Source organism: Catharus ustulatus, chromosome 7, assembly GCF_009819885.2.
Source record: "Catharus ustulatus isolate bCatUst1 chromosome 7, bCatUst1.pri.v2, whole genome shotgun sequence".
Lineage (NCBI taxonomy): Eukaryota > Metazoa > Chordata > Aves > Passeriformes > Turdidae > Catharus > Catharus ustulatus.
In genome coordinates, this window is record NC_046227.1 from 15,989,229 (window position 1) to 16,011,190 (window position 21,962).

Below are 21,962 nucleotides of genomic sequence, written 5' to 3' on the forward strand. Positions count from 1 at the left end.
AGCTTTTATTGAAAACAGGCTGTCTAATTCATTTTAAGTGAGAAATAAGTCTCTTCTCAGAGAAGAACAACACATCTTTTTCTTCCTGGCTGATACTCAGTTTCAGAAGTGGAGTTGCTGATGAAATCTAGTTTTTCAGGATTCATTCTGTACCTGGTCAAAGAGGGAGGCAGAAATGCTTGTGTACAGCCAAGTAAAAGGATCAAAAAAGAGATCAAACACATTGCATCCATGGGTTTGTACAAACAGCAAAGAATGAGCAGGACTAAATAAATAGTTTCCAAACTCTGGCTACCTTGCTCTTGTCATACAGAGAGATTACAAATTAAGGTAGTCAATCATTTTGTATCAGCTGCTTTTGGAGCTAAGCAAAACAGAAGTTGTGGCAAGTACTGCTCACAGTCACCTGTGCTGTCAAGTACCTGACCTCAAGTAATGAATTTCATCTTATAGTGCCTCTTTTCATGCTTCCCATATGTGACTTTTTCCACTAAATAAAGGAGGCCAAACTGAGTAGGATTAAGTTCTTCTGAGAAATTGTGGGGATTTTAAGCAGTGCAGCTATCAAAGTTATAAAAGGTAACAAAAGAGTTGGAATCATAGAACTGAACAGAAATTGACATTTACCAAGATCAAATGACCTTTTCGTTCACTACTGAAGAATGGCACATGAAGTAGTTCTTAGTGACTAGAGACACATGACTCAAATTAAAAAAAAAAAAGCATTCGTATCCTTTTCTTAAGCAGAAACAAGCAGGCCAAGCCTACACTCAGATTGCACTGCTGTTTCTTCCAGTCACTGATCTTTTGTAAAGTGTTCTGATAGGAGTTACAAGTGTTACACCTTTTTTTACTGAAGTACAGCATGTAGAAAAAAAATATTTCTTCAATACAAATATTTCACTGCCCTTCTAGCATCACGTACACCTCCAGAACCCAAAACAGAGACTGCCATTTTTGACAACTGCTCCTGCTGAACATACACGTTCATATTGCACTATGGTTACTTAGTGGTGAATTCATCTGTCAACATAAACTTCAGCTATAATTAATAATAAATTGACTTCCCCACAAAATTATGGGATTTCACAGACATGACCTGCAGTCCAGATGCTAAACAATCATGACTACCATTCACGAGAAAATTGCTTCAGTTTCTATAAAGATGAGTGAAATCAGTGAACCAAGAGACAGCTTTCCCCTGACTAGAAAGCACAGGAGTTTAGTAAGCAATGGCCTCCCAGCTCAGAAGGGAGAAGACAATGAACACTTACCAGGCCATACAACTATATCAGGAATTCGTTTAAACATTCCTTCCCTGAGTACAAATATCTCATGTAGGCAGTGACCTGGAACACAAACAGTAAGTTAACAAGTTCAAACAAGGAAGTGTGGAAGCAGCACAGTTACACAAATTAAGTTATCTTACCATGAGCTCTGAATACCCTATCTTCTGCATCCTGGGAATATGAGATTTTAGTGGCTCTAAGATCCTGAAGAAATTCTTCATTTACAATGGGTGGAGGTACATCATTAACATTTAAGGATGCCTACAAGACAAGAAAACAAATTCATTAAAGATAGGTTCACTCTTTCAGTATTTCCGTATAAAAGAAATAAGGAAAACAGGCTAACACTGACTGATACCCAAACACACCTATTCCAGATCAGAAAGACATCAGTTCTCCTTCACACCTTAAAAACACCAATTCAGCTCATGCTACTCTGCACACAAGAAGTTTTATTTCAGCAGCACATTCTTATCCTTCTCCTGATAAATCTGAAGAAACACATGAGCTTACTAATGCACACTGAACAAATTATCTCTTTTTAAGACTTCCCAAGGTACCAGAATACATACTAAAACCACTACACACTGCAAATCCTTCTACTAACAGCTCTGTTTTCACTAACCCACTTCCCCTCCTCCTGTCATGTCCTGAGAGTTAAATGCAAATTGGACCAAAGCCCAATCAGAAGTCCAGTGCTAGGCAAAACGAAGACTGACTGATATAACTGGCACGCTTTAAGCAGACCTCACCTACAAGAAGGATTCCATAAAATCCTTGTTGAGTCACATACAGGTGTTTCCAGAAAGCCTCCATCTAAAGTCCCGACAAGACCTTGAAAAGGTGCTGTTCTTTCAAGGAAGCTACACAGGACATTTCGACTTATCAACAGACCTTGAATCAAGATTCCTTAAGTCCAGAGAGAAAACCTATGCTTAAGATTTTCTAACAGCCCAGTCTTCCCAGTTCTTCCAACAGATGTCTTGTCTAGTTCTCTTACAGTTTCTCGAAGTGCAGACATAACCACTTAACTCTTTTCTGAACTTCACTTCCGATTATTGGGCACATAAAAACATAGTTCATGTGTCAACTTTTTAAACCCACTCAGAGTACAAGAATTCTTTACAAGATCCAGATTAAAAAAAAATATTTTGCAGACATTAAGTGTAAGACTTCTGTGTGCTTTGAAGATTCCAAGAACACCATTACTTTTTTTCTCCTTTAAAATGGAGCAAATATGGGTAATCTCCCTAAAAGAATATATATTCATTCACAAATGGGCTCTAATTAAAGAGTTCTTTAATTAGATAAAAAGCTTGGCTGATTACTAAAATCTAAGTTCTTGACTTCAAGCCTTATTGCAAAAGAAAATGTTGGTCAAGAGTCTTATTTCCTATTAACAATGTCTCTCAAGTCTGACAGCAGAACTGAAAGTTTTTTACCACCATATCATTTATTTTAAATACAATTTTATAAATCAGGGATTGAACAAAAATTAGTTAAAGAGTGCAATGCTTTCACACTTCTTCCACAAGCCTTGCTGGAAAATTAACTGCTATCAACATAAGAGAAGAATGTGTTTGCACCTTTGCTATAAAGTTCTCAGGAAAGATTACAGGTTGCCTAGTGATGCCAGAAAGAACCTGTTCACAGCCCTACCATCAAAAAGCGTTGTGCGGTAATGTTCCACCTAGTCAAACAAACTTAAGACATCTCTTTGATAAGCCTCACCTATGCTTCTTGACAAATACAAAAATAGAAAACCAAAATGGAATTCACTTTGCTTTAATCTTCTGAAGTTTGCCTTCTACAAAAAGTATACTCACACACCTAAGTTTTCTTTCCTAGAAAAGAGTTTGGCCTATCTTTGCTCTATAAACCTCCAGGGCAGCTGATACCTTTTGCCAATATATGTCTTAGGATAAAATCTTAGTAGATAGTACCAGTGAACAACCTAAGAAGTAAGGAAATCTGAGATTAACAGTCTCCCATCTGCCACAACAGCAGCTGTCTGTTCTGAATGGGTTGAGTTGTGAGAGCTGAAGAAGGTAAGATTTAAACTTACCAGGAAACTTGTATCATTGACATGGAGTGTCCACCCTACAAAAACTATGTAAGGTTATGGAGCAATTAAGAGTACTGACAGGAATAATTCAGAAAGAAATAGCTGCCATGAGATGTTCATTACTGATAGCTGACATCATTCATAGGTTCAAGTGGCTAGCCAAAAGTTTGGGTTAGAATTCTTGTGAGACATACGACATAATGAACATGCAGTTTTAACAGTGATTTGACTTCTGGAAGAGGGTATGTGCCATCCTGGCTTGCTTTAAGGATAATGCTGTACCTATTGAAATAAGGTGCCACACAACTAAAAAAATAAGCCTTTTCCCTCCAATACATTCACCTTGTCACCTACAAATACAGAAGCTGCAATTAAGTGTTGTTAGGTGAGAGGCACTCCACTACTGAGACACCTTGATTTCAGGAGCCAGTCACAGTAAACACAATGTAAATCTTGTCTTGGACTGCTGCTCTTACTATTCTGCTATTAATGCACATTCAGACAGTGCTGTTTGCTAGCCCAAAGAATGCTGATAGCAACCCAGGAAACATAAGAAACAAACAAATAGGTACCAACTAAAGATCTTTAAATCATTTAAGAATAGCCCTTGCAAGGTGTATTTATATTTTAGACTTCAAACTTATTTCTTCATGGATTTCTGTAGACAGATGATTTTCATATCAAGTTGAACGCTAAGTGCTTGAAAATCTTTGTTCTCTGTAACATGAGCTATAACAGCTATAACAATTCTTTGCAGATAGTTTACAGCATCTTGATTTTTATAACTCTTCCACAAGTTTTTAACTTTTCAGTTTTAATCTTCAAGATTAAAAAGTTAATATTTATCTATAAAATCTTATGCACAGTGACAAAAATACACCTTTATTTATACTCATAGGACTGAAATATTTAAAAATTTGCACCCTGAAAAGCTAGTCAGGAAACCTATGTGAACTAGGTATAAACTGCTCTCTACGTTAAGTCTGGTCTGAAAAAAGAAACAGCATCAACAGATCTCGAAGATCACAGAAGCAGGTAAATTTACTGTTGTTAATTAAAACACAAAACTCACATCAACAGGGAACCCTCCAATCTTACATGACAGAGGCAGAAGAGATGGGATTGAAGGACAAAATGAACCAAGAGATCGCTTCCCTACTGCTGCTCCTACATCTGAGTTTCTTCATGCTTAGGTGACAGCAAAAGTTGAAAACCCAGCATAGCATGACAACCTGAAATACATCTTGGAGTTATGACAGCCATGAAAATGAGGGACCTGCAGCAGCACCTTGAGACTAGCTATGAGAAGTCCAGGATATATTGGAGACTCCAAAGAGTCCTAGCACATATCAAGGTACTCAGCCTGCTTCAGATTTTACAAGACCATCAAAACTAGAGGGGCACAATATAACAGAAAAACACTCAACATTGCTGGCAGATATCCTGGGGAGCTGGTATGCAAGATATACTGTGGAATCAAGGTATTATTAAAAAAAACTGTACTTGTTCTTCAATTCTGCTTTGCTCTATTCATTCTCTGCACGTAAAAATGGAACAACAGTTATCAAGACCCCTGTCCACAGCAAGTTAAAGCAGCGGCCTGTTAAGACCAACCCTGGCCAACAAAAACACATCCAGATGAATTTTTCAAAATATATTGGCAGATGGAGATCCTGTAAGTCATGGCAGATGAAAGAATGTCCTGATGAATAGAAGACTGAAGAAACAGTAAGTTTTCAGGCCCTATATGATTACCTGCTTCAAAGAAAATGCAATCTTGAACTCACTCAAGAGATGGGTACAACCATCACCCAAAGCTGGGTTGCTACAGTCACAGTACAAGCACAGCCTGCTTCCAATACTGCTTTAGCAGCTATCTATTCAGGAACCAAAGGTTCAAAGGGATTCTAGTAAAGGAACCAGGTTTCCTGGCTAACATAAGTTACTCTTTCTAAAAAGCAAAGTATGTATGACTTACAAAACCCAGAACATTCCCAATGTGTTATTTTTCTGAAAACACTCAGTTCAATTTCGAGTATTCTGGTAGTCAGTTTTCAGCACCCCAACGTGTAAGTAAAAATTACTGTCAAAGAACTTTGACCTATTTCAATACACCAAAAATACATCACAGTTTAACTTCCCTGTATTTTCTGTCTCTGCTATTATGAATAACACTGATTTTGTATAAACAATTCCCTCTTAGGCTGTTTCTACAGTCTTGAAATGCAAGCTACAGGCAGGACAAAAAACTCCCAAATTGGAAACTTTCATTTCAATAAATGTACTACCAGTTATCCTGAAACCACAAGTCATGCTAAGACATGTAAGGTTTCACATAGCAGTTCTACAATTTTTTTCCAAAAACTTGGAAGAATTAATACACTATATTTAAATCAATTATGTGTGAATCATATTTAACAGTGTGGTCTTGATTATCACCAAGACTTATGCTCAAAGGAACTGGTTCAGCTATTTACTTACTCTAGAGGTAGTTTTGTGCTCCAGACTTGCTCCAAAGGTTTTTTCTATCCATTCCTTAAAAGTTGGTAATACCATACCACCTAATCTGTACCTGAAAAGTCAACATTACATAGGGTCATTTTAAATTAAAAGAATGTATGTCAGATACATTTCTTTCAATTCTATGTACAAACAAATGGAAGTTTTAAATCAAACTCTTTACCTACAGGCCTTCAAGGCTTCTGCACATTTACTTTCCATGCAACTGCATATTTCATTGTATGTAATTGTTCTTTACTTCACACAGAACCAAATAATTTTTCAGCATGGTATCACTTTGCTTTGGGCATAAGGCTTTTCAGTTATCCCATCCCACCACTCTTAAGAAGGTCTCTCTCTCTTGCAGTAGTACAGAAAGCAGCACCACAGTTTACACACCAGTTACAGATAGAGGGTACACTGCAATGTAAATGGCAGTCTCAGACACAAACCCATTTCAGTACATCTCAGGCTTTCAAGAAAACAGAAACAGTATTAGAAGTTAACCCTTCATCATCAAAATGCATCAGAATCCACCAAACACTGTAAAATTACTTCCAGGACAAAATTATTTCCAGAGCTTAGCCATGTGACAAACGCAGACTTAAGAGGAGCTGTTTTGACCATGTGCACCACGTGTGAAAACATGGAAGGCTGGGGACACACAGAGAACAGCTAGAAACTACTGCCACTATTTGTATACATATACACACCTTCAGCATGCTTATGGGTGCAAAAGTATTCCCAGAAGAGAGGAAAAGTAAGATCTTCCTTTGATATCAAGAGCTTTCTGCAGCTGAGAGTCTTTACCATAGTTTTCACCTGGGTCATTGCATTAGACCTAACTGGGTCTTCCCTCTAAGATCATTCAGTCACTGTAAATCCGATTATGACCCTGTCCTTCATAGCTGGTGCAACTAAATCTACAACTGAGTCACCTGTTACACAGAAAGATAAATTCTTGTTTCCTCATCTCAACTACCCCCCCAGCTCCTCTACTGACAAACCCTCTACTCTACTGCTATAACTAAAAGGGCTACAACCTTAACTCAAGCTAGACTCTTCAGCATGGAAGACAGTGCTCAATCATTGCTCTTGTGACAGCTGTTACTATTTCAAACCCACACGAAAATTATGTGAATTCTATGAAATGGAAAGTGTAATAAACAATGAAAGTTTAATGCATTTGCATCAGGAGTTCTCAATGAAGGCAGAGACCCAGGTCAGCTTGTTGTGTTTTCTTCTCCAGACGTACTTCTTAGTACTGCCAAACTATCACTAGCTGGTTTTTGAGGGTAACCTTAATCACTTACTCAAAAACAACTAAAGCTAACAGAAACCCCAAAACTTTTAAGTCAAGACACAGACAGAAGTCACAGCATAGAAGTTAGTTCACTGCAATGCATGATTCTTCAGGAAGCAAGCTTTGTATATATACAAGGATGGTGCAAGAAGCTCCCTAAAAACCACCTGCCACAGATACACTCCCAAACATAGCTTTAGTTGCTCAGACTAGCAAGTATCATCTATCTCTGTGGAGATGGCAGAGTCTATAATAAAAAGATCATTTGACACATGATCTTGTAGGGAAAATCAACACGACTTTCAAAAACGGGAATCCTGTTTCACTAATCCTTGGAGTTTTATCAGGGTGTAAAAACAAAATGTGAATAAAAGGGCTACAATGAATATGAAATCCCACACTCCTTTGTATTTCCACAGGTGTTTGTCCCAAAAATTATTTATGAAAATACACTACTACAGTACTGAAGAAAAAGTTTTTCTATAGGCTGAAGATAAGGTTAAGAAAAGGGAAGGGTTTATTGATCACACTGATAGGAACTCAGTTCCTAGTTTAAAAAAAAACCTAAGCAAACAAAAAACCATGGAAGCTGAGGTAACTGCAAAAGCCAAAAAAAAAAGCATTATTGCATATTTTGCAGAATCCCACTGGTAGTCAGTATCACGGCATCTTCACTGACCACATGCAACAGCAGCCCACAGTGCTATGCATCATCTGGGCAGGTGGAAGAAAGAAGACAGTTCTTCTGTTTCTGAGTCTGTAGAACACTGCTGTATCCACACCTTGAGTGCTGCACATAGTTTTTGTCCCTATCTCCAGAAAGATCTAGTGGAGCTGGAGAGGGTGCAGAGAACAACTGTAAGGACCAAAGGGCCTGAAAAAGCAGAGACTGAAGGGCCCAGTACACTGCAAGCATGGAGAGAAAATGCAAGAGATATGACTGACTCTTATAAATCAATAACACCTTAGATAGCCTGAAGAACTATCATTCACCCAGTCCTGCGAAACAGTAAGGGATACTTGTTCCAAAACACAAGTGCTTTACACAACCAGAACCTCCAACTTGCTGCCACTGGATGCTGCATAGGCAGGCAGTATGAGCAGACTAGAAGTTACTAGACAAATTTTTGGACAACAGACCTGTTAGTGGGTGCTGAAAGGATGAGGCATCTACACCACCCATGCAGATGTTTATTCTCTCATTTACACTTCAAACACTCTCCTTTCGCCACTATGGCAAACTATTCCATAGAAACTATACTGGTGTGGCCCAACACGGTATTTCTAATGTTATCTCTCAGTCAGAGAATGTGGATGAGCGGGGAAAAAAACACTGTTCTAGAACAGCAACTGGTACCTATCAGTCACACAGCAGTCAAATAGCCTTGATGCTTCCTTCTGAAAAAAAAACCAGAAGTCCTGACCTTTATCTTTTTTCTTGTTTAGTGTGCTTTGATTTTCTGTGCAGCATCTCCCTAAATATTATACAGTGAAGTGGTTTATACAAGGCTTTGCATTTTAATTTGGGCCTGAAAAATCAAGAAATTAACAACTGAAGGGCTCAAGATCCCAGTTAGGTTTTTGCAGCTTTGACTCAAGCAAGTTTACAGACTCAAAGACTAGGAAGGAATTTTTATGAAAGACAGAATTTTATTTCTCTTCTCCATTCTTTTGTTTTTAACTCTTATGGAAAGTGTATTTTTTAAACCAGGGAAGAGACTGCAAGGTTACTTTTCACTCAGGAGAAAAAAAAATAACCCAAACCAGTAAGATGGCAACAGGTCTAAATTCCACTGGAACAAAACTAAGAGATTCCCCAAGCAGACTTCATTTTAACATAGTTTCTCAAAAAATATATTTCTCAGAAAAATAAGCTTGCTGCATAAAGGGTTAGAGGGTAATAAATCAGAAGTGGTGCCCCTACACAACATACAATTGAAGAGCAGTTTTTAATTTCAGAGGATGAAGTAGCTCCATGCACAGTGGTTAAGAAACCCAAAATAAAGTGGAAATTTAATAAAGCAACTAGTTGATGCTCAAGAGGTTCTCGAAACGTTCAGCATGTCAGTGCAGTTATCTAAACTTCAGAACATGGTGCAGATTCTCAGTGTGATTTCATTAATGCAGGTTATATCACATTACAGAGAAGACTCACATTAGTCTCTATAACATTTTAATAAACATTTCAATAAGCTACACAGTCTATTTTATTATGTTAGACTACTGTGTATAGACTTCAATACACCTGTTCAATGCAGAATAACCTGTTCTATGAAATGAAGCAACTTTGCCTTCTTTGAATTAACTGTATTGTGCAGCTTCTAAACTCTTTTCAAATAAACTACTTTAAAAGATACTTCATTTACATAATTTTCAACTTACCTTTTTCCTGTGAATTCTGCTTGACCCTTCTTATTGAAGATGAATTTCGAATCATTATATCCCCATCCATTCCACTTCAAAAGTTCTTGCCTTAAAGGGAGAAAAATATGTGAGTGACAATATTAGCATATTACAGATCCAAAGTGATTTTCTATTATATGGTTTTGGAAAAAAGTCTTACCAGACAGCAATTCAAGAAATCAAGTACATATCAAAAGTTCATAGCTTAGAGCAAAAAAAAATTCTGAAACCACAACCATTACTCCTTTAGATTGCATCCTGTGACTTGAAAGACCAGCTCCATAAAAGCAACCACCAGCTTAAGTCATTGCACACTGTATTGAATCATAGAATCATTAAGGTTGGGAAAGACCTTTAAGATCATTATGTACAACCTTTCACCAAACACCACCATGCCAACTAAACCACAGCACTAAGTGCCTCATCCAGTCAGTTCCTGGTGACTCCACCACTTCCATGGGAAGCCTGTTCCAATGTCTGCCAGTCCTTTCAGCAAAGAAATTCCCCCTGATGTACAACCTGAACCTCTCCAGGTGCAGCTTGAGGCCATTCCTCTCATCCTGTGTCACCTTGCTGCCTGGGAGAAGAGACCAACCCCCACGTGGCTACAACCTCCTGACAGGGAGCTGTAGAGTGACAAGGCCACCCCTGAGCCTCCTTTTCTCCAGGCTCAATGACCCCAGCTCCCTCAGCCACTCCTTACCAGAGCCGTGCTCCAGCCTCTGCACCTGCTCCACTGCCCCTCTCTGGATAGACTCCAGCCCCTCAATGGCTTTCTTGTTGTGAGGGGCCCAGAACTGAACACAGGATTGGAGGTGTAGCCTCACCAGTGCCGAGAACAGGGGGATGATCATAGCCCTAGTTCTGCTGGCCACACTATTGCTGATCCTGGCCAGGATGCCTTTGGCCTTCTTGGCCACCTGGGCATGCACTGGCTCACACCAGCCCGCTGCTGACCAGCACCTGGAGATCCTTTTCCACTGGGCCTTTTACTTCGCAGCCACTCTGCCCCCAGCCTGCAGCAGTACATGGGGTTGTAGAGACTGAAGGGATTTGTCTGTTTTTCTTCTGTGTAGAGAGGGAGGAGTAGATCACTGATGATATGGTGGTATTTTCCAACTGGCAAGTGTAATGTGCGAAAGATGCTTGGTTTTCACTCTATTCATAAACATCAACATACAAATAGGTAACATCTATTTTCAGAATAAAAAAGACATTTAGTATTTAAATTTATTTTCTTGACATAGAATTTTCTTGACAGAATAATGATTTTAGTTGTTTGTCATCACTACTGCAATCCCACAGCATTCTTAACATTCAGTTGATGAGGCACATTTGGACTGAAAGTCATAAACAACAAAACCTCAAGAAGTGCAAGAATAACATATCGAATACAACCAGAATGCAATAGCATAAAACTATAAATACATAAAGACCAAACTCACAACTGCCAAAATACAAGCAGAAAATTGAAAAATCTTAAGCACAACCACATCATAGTTAAGAGATCTTGTGATAAAGTCATCAGAACTGTATCAGTGTAAAGGTATTTAAGACTTAAATATACTAGCAGTAATTACACATTAATCAAGCTTTGGTTTAAAAGTTTGTCATTTGTTTACATTACAAACAAAATTACCAGCCTTGAAACAGAATTTTAGTTAGAAGAAATGTATCTCAAAGAAGTTGGTCAAAAGATCATTTACCTCCCTGCTCTATATTCAGTAAATGCAGTTCTTACTCTTTGACTGCCTAAGAATAAGATAATCAGGAGTGACCATTTCAAAAAGACTTTGTGATTCAGAGAAAGCACTGTCTCAATCACTTTCAGCTCCAGCATTACATGCAAGATAACCATGTGATGATTGATTACCAAAGGTTTTCATTACAAAGATAATATTAACACAGGCTGCTGACATACTATCAGTGTAATTCCATAGAATTTGCTTAAACAAAATTTATTTTCTTCAAAGTGCCTGCGTGCAAGATTTTAATTAATCAAACAGAAAAAAGTCATGGTCATGTATTTCACTACAATTGCTTGATTCAGACATTTCAACAAGCCTTTGACAAATCTGGCACTTAAAGCAAACTTTATCGGTTACTGACTACTGAAATGACTCCACACACAGCTCTGTGAAATAGCCAGTCAATGTTGTTCTTACATACTGAAGAATTGATTCTAAAATTTCAGCCAAAAATTAAACTGAGCAGAGCTGTCCAGATAGAGAAGCCTCTTCAGCTGCCTCCTCTCTCTGATCTTTACACATGCAGGGTTCATACAGGAAAGGACAAGGATTCACTTGTGTTCCATAGCATGGGAATGCCTTGTGCTACTGTGTTGTGTGACAGATTATCAAAAAGGGTTCTTAGATCATGTTTTGCAGACTTGCCCATTTTTATCCTTATTTCTATGTATGCATATTTATAAATGCTGCATATATTTATACAAAGTTCCACGAAGAAACTAAGTCATACACAGTGGAGCTGCTCCCATCTGAGAAGGTGACACAGAATTGGCCAGCTCAAGTGATTTTTTTAACTAAATGTTCCTTTCAAATCCCAATCACTACAGTCCTCCTCAAGGGAAGATTTCTCCCTCTGCTGACTAAATGCAGTATTTCTATATACCTGACCTCTGTAGTTTGTTGAATCCTGTAAAGTCAGAACAGACTTGATATTACTAAGCAAAATTGAGGAAGGCTCAAACAGCTTCCCCTTTAAGTTAGAGAGGGAAGTCCTCTTGCAAGGCAGTGCCAAAATAAATATGCAACAATGAAGCATGAAACAAGCTAGAGAAAGCACCTGCAAATCTGGAGACAATCAGAGCAAGACACAAAAGGCCAGGCCCTAAAGAAACTAGTGACATGAGAGAAACTGATAATGGCCAGGTATGAAATTATCATTAGTCCTGATGTCATTACAGATACTTCCCACAAAATCATAGTGAGATATTATTAATTAAGGACAAAAAGACAGGCTCAGATATGAGGCTTTTCTGCTCCACTAACCACATTCCCATCTGCTTCCCTGTTCTAAGGGCCTTAATTTCCTAGGTTGCTGCTAAACCACCTGGCACTTTGATCAGGCTCTAAAATACGGAACAGAGTTTAAGAATTTTAACTCCTAAGTGTTTTTTTTTCTGGTTGAACTATTCCTGAGTAAACTAAGTACACAAAGCATTACTCTGTCAGACAGCATAGCTCCCATCATTGGTGTGATGATAGTAATTAAATTAAAATCTAAAGTAATAGCTTGCATGTTTGTAGAACAATATTTGAGCCAAACATCTTGGCCACCTCTCAACACAAAGGCAAGGGATTTCACACCACCACACACTAATAGGCAGTACTATTATCTTGTGGCAGGTAGACACCAGAACAAGAAATTTAAGCACCCCATTTCAATATTCAAAACCATACTGAGCAAGTCTGAGATTTCTATTTGGAGACAGGAAGGGTTGTTTTTGGAATGAGTAATTTTACATTTATTCCTTCTTTTGTTTCACCACACCAGAGTACTGCCAATTTAAGAACTGTGGTTTGATTTATGTACTGCAGTTTCTAGCACTTCATGCCTACATGCTACATAACAAGTCAGAGGAAATACTACATATGGCTTCCCAAAAAAGTGAAGCCTAAAGAGGTCAGATTTTAAAAGAAAGGCTGATCAGTCAGCTCTGATTTGTAAATCACACAGCCTGAAGGAAGACCAAGCTGTTCAGATCTTCTTGCATTGCCATCTGAAATGTATATTCCTCAAGACTCAAGTGAATTACCCTCAGCAGCAAGGGAAGCAGAAGACATCCAGAGGAGACCTCCAAGCCTCTATGACTACAGAGGCAATAGCAATGTCATACTCATATAATTCAAGACTAAACTTTTTGGAAGAGCGTTACATATTTGTTGCCATACTACCCAGCCCAGGTGCAAGCAGCTTTGCCAGGTGAAGCCAGGGCAGCATCCTACCCTTCCCTAGGTCTGGCTCACTACTCCAGCTCCCTGGAGAAAGGGAAATACACTGTAACACACACTGGCTCTGCATTGCCTTGTCTTTCCAGCTCACATTTGGAAATCTGAATTGTAATTTGACTGTAAGAAACAGAAGGCAAGCAAGGGCTCATAATTACAGTTTAAACCTACAGAATGCAGCAAATGCAGACAACCAGATTTTAGGCATAAAACATCAAGGATTAAGGCACCCAAACTCAGAGTGTTTTTCTTTAAACTATTCTGATAAAACAAGTGCTCACTTTCCTTACACACATTTTTAGCTTTGACTATTTCATTACACTTCATTTCGCCACACTGTCATAAACAAAGCCCCAAGGAATAAGGAAATTAGTGTTTCACTGGTGTTCTTCCATAGTAAATAAAGTCAATTAGGGCAAATTAAAGATCGAGGAAAGCCAAGACATTATAATCATTCTTCCCAGTAGACACTTGGCCAAACGATGATTCTTATGCAACAGAATACTTTACTAGAAGCTCTCTCTACCTACTCTTCCACCTACTATTTCAGCTGACACCAGTTTCACTTTTATCTCTGAAGAGACTGCTCTACTACAAAATGCACACACATGGCTACTTCCAGGCATTAAATGAAACAGCGCAAAGAGATCAGTGCTTTGAGAAGTATTTTCTGAAAGCTTGCAAAACCAGGAAATTTGCTTTGCTGTGTTAAAAGAAATAACTTACTGAAGGAATCAACTATCTGCCATTTTTCTGCACAAGTAAGTTCAGCTCCTGGACAGCTTTTTACCTATCCCATAGAGAATTTTTTAGCACACTTTGTAGTAAATACATCATGGCTCAAGAAACCTTTCTGGCTTGCACCATCAATGGTGTTGCACAAAACAGCCCAGTTTTGGATATAACAACACTACAGAGGTATTAGGCTTGTCCATCACATTCAATCTGTAACTGATTTTTAATACTCCACTTTATTTATTTTCTACAAAGAGGTACAGTAACACTTGAGCAAAGTCTAGTTGACTGCAGTCAACAACTTCTACGCTACTGATCTCCTTAATTTGCTTCAGCTCAAAGTAGCTAAGTAGCTTCTAGTCCAAGTAATCACTTTAATCTATTGCATTATCAGATTATTCTAATTCTATTCAGTTTAAATAAACACATCAAGTTTAAATAAACAGCTATATACACATTCCTTCTCTTGTATGTAGTAGTACTAATCTCACTAGGTATCAAGCAGTTGATCTACAAGTAGTTTTTGCCATAAACTGCTACTTGCTTTCATATAATAATCTACATTGGGCTTCACATATCAAACACTTCACACTTTCATCTAGTATTTTTTTTTTTTCTAATAACATTTAGTTAATTAATATATCTGGTTTGGCTTACTTGTTATGAAATGATCTAAAAATAACTATTGTGTTACTGAAATGTTTATAGATTTCCTACACACATTCTGATATGAATTGCTGTTACACATGAATATCACAGATTATGACACTTTTTTTCATGTTAAGGTTTCCATGACAGATTCTTCTTTATCTGTTCCTCAAGTATTAACTTTGACTAACAGTTAATTGCTTTGATGCAATCACAACCTCCAGTGAACTGCCACACCTTCCTCAATGCAACAGGTTCTTACTCTTCTGATTTCTCAAGACTGGTGAAGTGGCACCAGCCCTTTCCTTCTTCACCCCTTTTCATCACCTTAAACTCAGAAGTCAGTTACACCAGGATACAGCTGTAACACCACGTGTTGCTTAAATACTGTCTTCTAAAAGATGAAGTCTTTATAATAAAGAGTATTGAGGTAAGATACAAAGCCTCTCTGTAGACACTTGTTATATTCAAGTAGTACCAATTCTCTAGGAGTTAATTTATGTTGCTGCATAATAACATCATAATCGTTAGCAGCAGGATTTGCAAGTGTCTGTATGAAGAAGGTACAGTAACATGAACACATCACCCTGAACAACCTGCCTGTGAACTCGACACACAGCAGTCAGCTCGCTACACACTCATCCCTTAGTTTACCCTGTGTAACAGTATGTCCACAATAATTAAAAGATATTCACAAGCCTCTCTTCATCCCCTAGGAAAGCAGCTTCTCCGCAGAGAGATAGGATAAGCAGGAGATCCTGGCCTGCTTTCTGTTGCCCCAGGACAGAATAAATTTTAAGCCTACAAGCTACTGAATCAACATTTAGTTAAACTAAATCAATTATCCCTTTTAACAAAGACCAAATTGTTGAAAGTTTGATTTAAGTAATTCATACTATACAAGCTATTTTGATGAGACCAGCATCAGTGCATACTCCGTTCCTGAGGCACTGTTACTTTCTAGCACACCTAGCAATTACTCTGGTACAACTCTGTTCTAGGAAGTTGCAGCACCTGACGGCTTCCAAAGCAGTACAAGTTGAACACTTCATGTATACACAGTTATTCTGAAGTTTTTTAACTCAAGTCTCACCAGCAATGTGAGCTTACCAGGCAACAAAACTCAATAGCATAACATAAAAGGACAGGAAAAGTAATTTCAAGAAGAGTTCTTTTCAGGCTCAATTGTTTTACCAACATTTTCAGCATGCCTATCATCCTCTTAAGGCTACAATACATACTGTGTAACTACGATTCCATCTTTCACTGCAACACTCAATTAAAATACTACATTCAAGCCAGGAATGCCATTGAGAAATAGCATCTCTCTACTCTTACAGTACCGAAGATTTCCCTCAAGAGGCTACTCAAACAGTTGCTTGTCTTTTGAAGAATTTTCCCATCTCAATAACTGTAACTTGAGAAAGTAGAAAGTGTATTACAATTCCTACACATATCAATACGTAAATGCATTGCTCAGTCTTCCAAGGCATTTTTATTTGGAAACAGGAAGAATTGCACGAGACCCACAGACCTTCAGTCAATACCACGTACTCTCCACCCTCCCCTTGCTGGTGAGGGATACTGTCGGGATAAAATCTTTAACAGTTTGGTCGTTGAACTACCAACAAGAAAGCCATGTTTCTAGAGGCCACTGTCTGTTAGAAAAGCAGCCAGGAAAAAAAATCATGTGATCACAGACCTAAAGTAATAAAAAGGACTTTTTTCATCAAAGAAAGCCATTTACTTGCAGAAGAAACGCAACATGAGGAGAGTGCACCTAAATCTGCTAAAGTAGTGTCTGTAGCTTTGCTACTATTTCAAATACTACAGGAAACATGCAACAAGTATAAACAACAAACATTTTGCTTAAGGTACTTTTGGCTAGCTTTGCTAGGAAAAAATCAAAGTATCAGTTCAAAAGAGGCAGAAGAGCTGAATTAGCATTCAATAGAGTACAAGAAAACAGCATCCAGCTTTGGATTGTCCTAATATTACCAATAAAGGGCATGCACTGTCTCTAGGTCAGTTATTTTTACTAAATTTTCCCATCAATCTTCTCAGCCTCACAAATAAAAATCAGCCCCAGATTAGCTGTAAGTCACTAGAACAAGACTCAGGAATTCATCACTTGCCCCCTCCAATCAGTGCAGGTGACAGAACTTTCTCCTCCATCACTCCAAAACCCAGATATTATTCTCAAACATGAGTTCAACCAAGATCCTAATTTCCTAGCTACACTGAAGTATCAGAATTTTCACATACAGCATCTTGGTAGTGTTTCAACCGAATCTCAGATGTTCAGACAGAAACTTAAAACAGAGATAAAGCTCCCTTTAAGTTTTTCTTTTTTCTACACACAGAACAAAAAGGTTGGGCTCTAAGTACAGCAAGTTGTACCTCTGGTGAAGAACAAGCTAAGTTTTCCAGCAGCTCCCTTACACCTCCACAGCAAATTTTTATTCTGAGTCCAGATCAAGTTATTTAGAGTAAAATACTAATCCATTATGATCCCACAGCAAATCCTAATAGAGGAATGTCAATAACTTGTAGCAGTACAGGTGTTAAGCTCCCCAAGCCTGTGTCTCTGCTGAGAAAAAAGCCATCTTTGAGTTCACAGACATCTTCATAAAAGTTTGTTTCTCCTGTTCTGCACAGATGCAATAACTGGTTGCAGAAATTATACAGCAACCCATTTAAAATAAGTCCCCAAAAAATAGCTAAGTTGGTATTTTTTCAGAAACAGTGATTTTTTCCTAGATTCAAACCAAAGAAAAACTCAATATCAAGGCAACCACTTCAGATAACCCATTTCTCCCAGTGAGCAGCGCTGTTTGACTCATCTCCTGCACAAGTACCAAATTCCCCACAATGAGAACTAAAAGCTTTCAAAGCTGTTCACATCTGACTGCATGTGCATGACATGCCAGTCCTCCCAAAGCAGGCAAGTTCAGCTTGTGACCATAGGCCACAAACTGCCTGTCAGAAGAATCCAGGCTGTTTCTTGCTCTCTTTTTGAAAAGGTTGGGAGCGAAGCATGGGCTGAATGTACTTTGCTCAAAGGAGGAACAGCTCTCCTATTCACTGCTGGCCCAGTCTGCCTCTGGCTGCCCCCGTGCACTAATGAACTAGTTCCCATCCACAGCTCAAGAGAGAACAGGGGGCTGTCTACAACCTAAGCCTTAAAATGCTCTTGTAAGATAGAAAGCCAACACACATGTAGAAAATCCACATCTGAGAAAGGGGGAGCAGTAAAAAGACACCACAAAACTAATACAAGTCTACCCCAGCAGAAAGGGGGCCTCATGATAATAAGTTACATGGAACTACATAATGGCATTATAATCATAGTATTTTTTTTTTAAATCTAGCAGAAAAACAAATGCAAGAGCCAGTGAAACAACTCTGAACTAGAGGATTTGGCTGTTTGTCTTCCCTTGATGCAATGTAACTGACTCCTTACTACTACAGACAGCAAGAACCAGAAAAAGTAGTTCATAACTCTAAAATCATTTATTTCTAAGAAACTTTTGTAAGAGCCTAATGTATGAGCACACTCTGCCAGTATTCACATCAGCTCAAGGTTTCTGTGAACAGCGGAGGACTGAGAGACCAGACACAGACCCTGCTCTTCACACGTGCTGAATTCTTCATTAAAGCAGTCTCAAAGTATTTTACAAAAACAAAACTCCATCACATCTAAAGATGCGATTAAGACGCCCATGAACGACTCTCCATTCTAACACCATCCCGCTTACTACAGAACGGAAGAGGCTGAAGACCGCCTTCTTTGGGTTTCCTCGCTGCCCTCAGCGGTGCAGGCTCCAGCAGCTCACCCGCGCCTGGACGCGCCTGCCGCTCCTTCCCGCGGGAGCCCCGCTCCTCCCGCAGAGCCCACGCGGGCCCTCCCGGCCCCGCCGGCCCGCGCCCGTCCCCGCCCGGCAGGGGAGCGCTGTCCGGGCGCTGTCACACGAGGGTCGCCCCGGCTCCGGCCCGCAGCCCCGGCCCCGCGCTCCGGGAGCCCGCCCGGCCCGGCCCTGCCGCGGGGACCCCCGCCCGCACCCACCGCTTCTTCGGGATAGAGCCGGAGGCCGGCCCGGCGGAGCCGCCCTGCGCCTTGCAGGGGCTCGGGGACAGCGCTCCCCGCCCCGGGGCCCGCGGCGAGCCCCGCAGGTGCCCGGAGATGATGCGCAGCCGCCGCCGGGCGGAGGACGGGGAGCCGCCGCCGCCTCCCGCTGCCTCCCCGGCCGCGGCCGCCATCGCTTCCGTGTTGTGCCGCGACCGCCGCCGGGTGAGAGGGCGCGCGGGCGGAAGGCGCCGCCCGGCGGCACCGCCCGCCCCCCCGGCCGCTCGCTGCCTTCCCCGGGCCGCTCCCGCCCGTGCTTCCTGCCGGGGAAGCGCTGCGCTTGCTGACAGAAGAGGCGTTCACTACAGATTTCCCGCCTCCGGTGCTGTAATTACAGCCCCTCTGGGTCGCTGAACAAACTTGAGAGAACACAAAGGTGGCCTTCAGAGAGGAGGATTGCCTAAGCTAATGAAGAAATGCTAATTATTGGCAATAACATAGGCGGGTTACTTAAGAAGTGGGTCGGTGAGGTGTCAGATAATCGTACAGGTGTTTTATCAGATTATCGCACAGATTTTATCAGGGCTGTTGATAGGGGTGCAAGGCCCTGGTGAGTGCAGGGCTGCTGAGCCCGGTGCCTCTCTGAGCTGTGCCACCTGGCTGTGCTGGAAGGGAGGATCCAGGTCCCGAATGCTGACCGACTGCTGGGAATGCGTCCCCTTCTGTGTCTGGGATAGCCATCACTGGGCCAGTCCTCGTGGAAACTGGCAATCCTGACTGTATCTGGGCCCTGCATTACGTTGTAGAGGGAGAAGAACTGGGATTTAAGGGGATTTACTGATTTGATGCCAGCCCCAGGTGCTTTCTGCTGTGAATTTGCCTTGATGTACCAGAATGCTTTGGATTTCCACTCAGGAAAGGATGTAAAAAACTGGAAACTTTTTAAAGTAGAACAGATAAAAAGAGGAATTTTTCCATCAGGGAATGAAAAAAAGCTTAACAAACTGAGTCCCTTACAAAAGACTCAGGAAGATAGGTTATCAGTCTTCAGGTATGTAAAAGACTGCTGTGGAGTGAAAGGAAGCAATCAATCTGCTGTTCATGTCCCAGCTAGGTTGGTGAGAAGTAATGAGCTCAAACTGCAAGATATAACTTCAGTATTAGCATTAGACTACTTTCTAATGGCAGTGAAAATGAAAAACTGTTGGCGTCTGCCAAAGTAGAGAACAAAGTCACCTTCATTAGACAGTGTTAAGAACAGACAACAGACAACATACATCTATCAGACATATCATTATAAGCAGTTCTGCTCAGGGCAAGGTGATGGGCTAGATGACCTGCTCAGATTAATTCCAACTTTTCTTCTGTGACATAAAGTATCTCACACTGTTGGAGCCTACTCAGTTGTCACACAGGACCTACTTGCATGATTGGTTTTTGCCACTGACTGGCACTGACCAGCTTTTTGGAAGTCCTGAAGTCATAATGACATTTTGTTTATCAGTGTTGATTTACTTGTTCATTTCTTCCTCAGATGTTTGTTACGTATGTGAAATAAAATCCCATGAAAATTGATGAAACTCTTGCTCTCTTTCAAACCTCCTTTAGGGACCTGTTTCTCCCATGATACTTCAACATGGTACCTTTCCATTAGCTAAGCAATTTGCAGGAAGTTCTCTGGGGAGCAGTGTGTACTGCACAAGCAGTGAGACTTGGGCTCAGTTCCTTACCTCACATGCAATATTGGTGCTTCTTTGAGTCCTAGCTCCCCATATATAAACCAAGGACAACAGTATGACCCCAGACAGACTGGTCTGAAGATAAATGCACTATGGATTGTGTGATGATGTAGGACCAACCCCAGTAATGCCTACTGATGAGAAGCAGTTCATAAAAGCCACCCAGGTGTTATTAGTGTTTGTTTTGCTTTTATTCTCACCATTGTTAATTGATTTTATGCCCTTTGTGTACTTTGTCTAGAAAACAGTCTGCAATTTTCCTGGGGCAGTGATTGCACTAGTTGCAATGGGATCTCAGCCTTAAGTTAGGTTTCTGGTATTACTGCAACATAAACAACTGTTGTGGCAGTTTGATAGTTTGGTTATGGAGTTAAATTTCCCCCCTGTGAATAATTCGTATACAAGTTTCTGGATTAACTCATGCATATCCACATTTAGCTGTCTGCTGCTGCAGAGGCAGTCTGTAGGGAACAAACACAGGTCTTGACTGAATTTCCATTCACATTGTTTACTGAAGTTCTGGATATAGCTGGAGGGACTTTCAGTCACAGTTACCTAAAACTTTCCAGGTGGCTGAAAGCTGCCAAAGAGATACTATATCCCCTGTAGGAGGCTTCAGATTTTCCTAGGATGTCTCCTTGTATCACAGTCACTTGTCAGGAACAATAATGAGCCCACTGGTCATTTTAATCCTAATTGTAGAGCTTCACAGTAAAAAACTGACCTCAACTAGAATCTGATTGGTAATATTTGTCACCACCTCACAACTTATTTCTCAAAAAAGTTCCAAATTAATTTTTAAGTATATGTGAATGGAGACATGATGGTATGATTTGGAAACTATTGAGAGCCTTGTCTTTTGCAAAGCAGATGAATAGCTAAGTCACACCTCATTTTTGTGCAAGAGGGGTCTTTTCTTAGAATAAGAATGTTAAGCTCCTACCAGTGCTCTGCATGCAATCCTTGCTTCCTTTGGAAGGATGGCAATCTTCATAAAAAGCAGCAGTAAGATAACGTGCTGTCAGATTATGAGGTCACTGTTTATAATTTGCCTGAAGTGAACCACCACTGGCATGTTTTCAAAACCTATATCTAATTTAACCATATAATTAATTCTGATAAATACTAGTGCTGAGAAAGAAACGTAGGAAACATGATTTTGAAATTAGTATGTTATGACACCAAAGAGAACTTACATCAGTAAAAATACCAGCAGATCTACAATGCAGGAGGTGGAAGTATTC

General features: G+C 40.1%; 1 protein-coding gene across 1 annotated transcript in view; it reads right to left on the reverse strand.

The window, feature by feature from the left end:
* Positions 1-19,173, reverse strand: part of AGPS (alkylglycerone phosphate synthase) — a 52,715-nt gene extending 33,542 nt beyond the window's left edge. Inside the window, exons 1-5 of the mRNA XM_033064388.1 lie at positions 18,980-19,173; positions 9,539-9,628; positions 5,836-5,926; positions 1,430-1,550; positions 1,275-1,349 (exon numbers count right to left, since the gene is read on the reverse strand). Coding sequence (XP_032920279.1) covers positions 1,275-1,349; positions 1,430-1,550; positions 5,836-5,926; positions 9,539-9,628; positions 18,980-19,173 — 571 coding nt within the window. The remainder of the gene's footprint in view (positions 1-1,274; positions 1,350-1,429; positions 1,551-5,835; positions 5,927-9,538; positions 9,629-18,979) is intronic.
* Between the last annotated feature and the right edge of the window lie 2,789 nt (positions 19,174-21,962).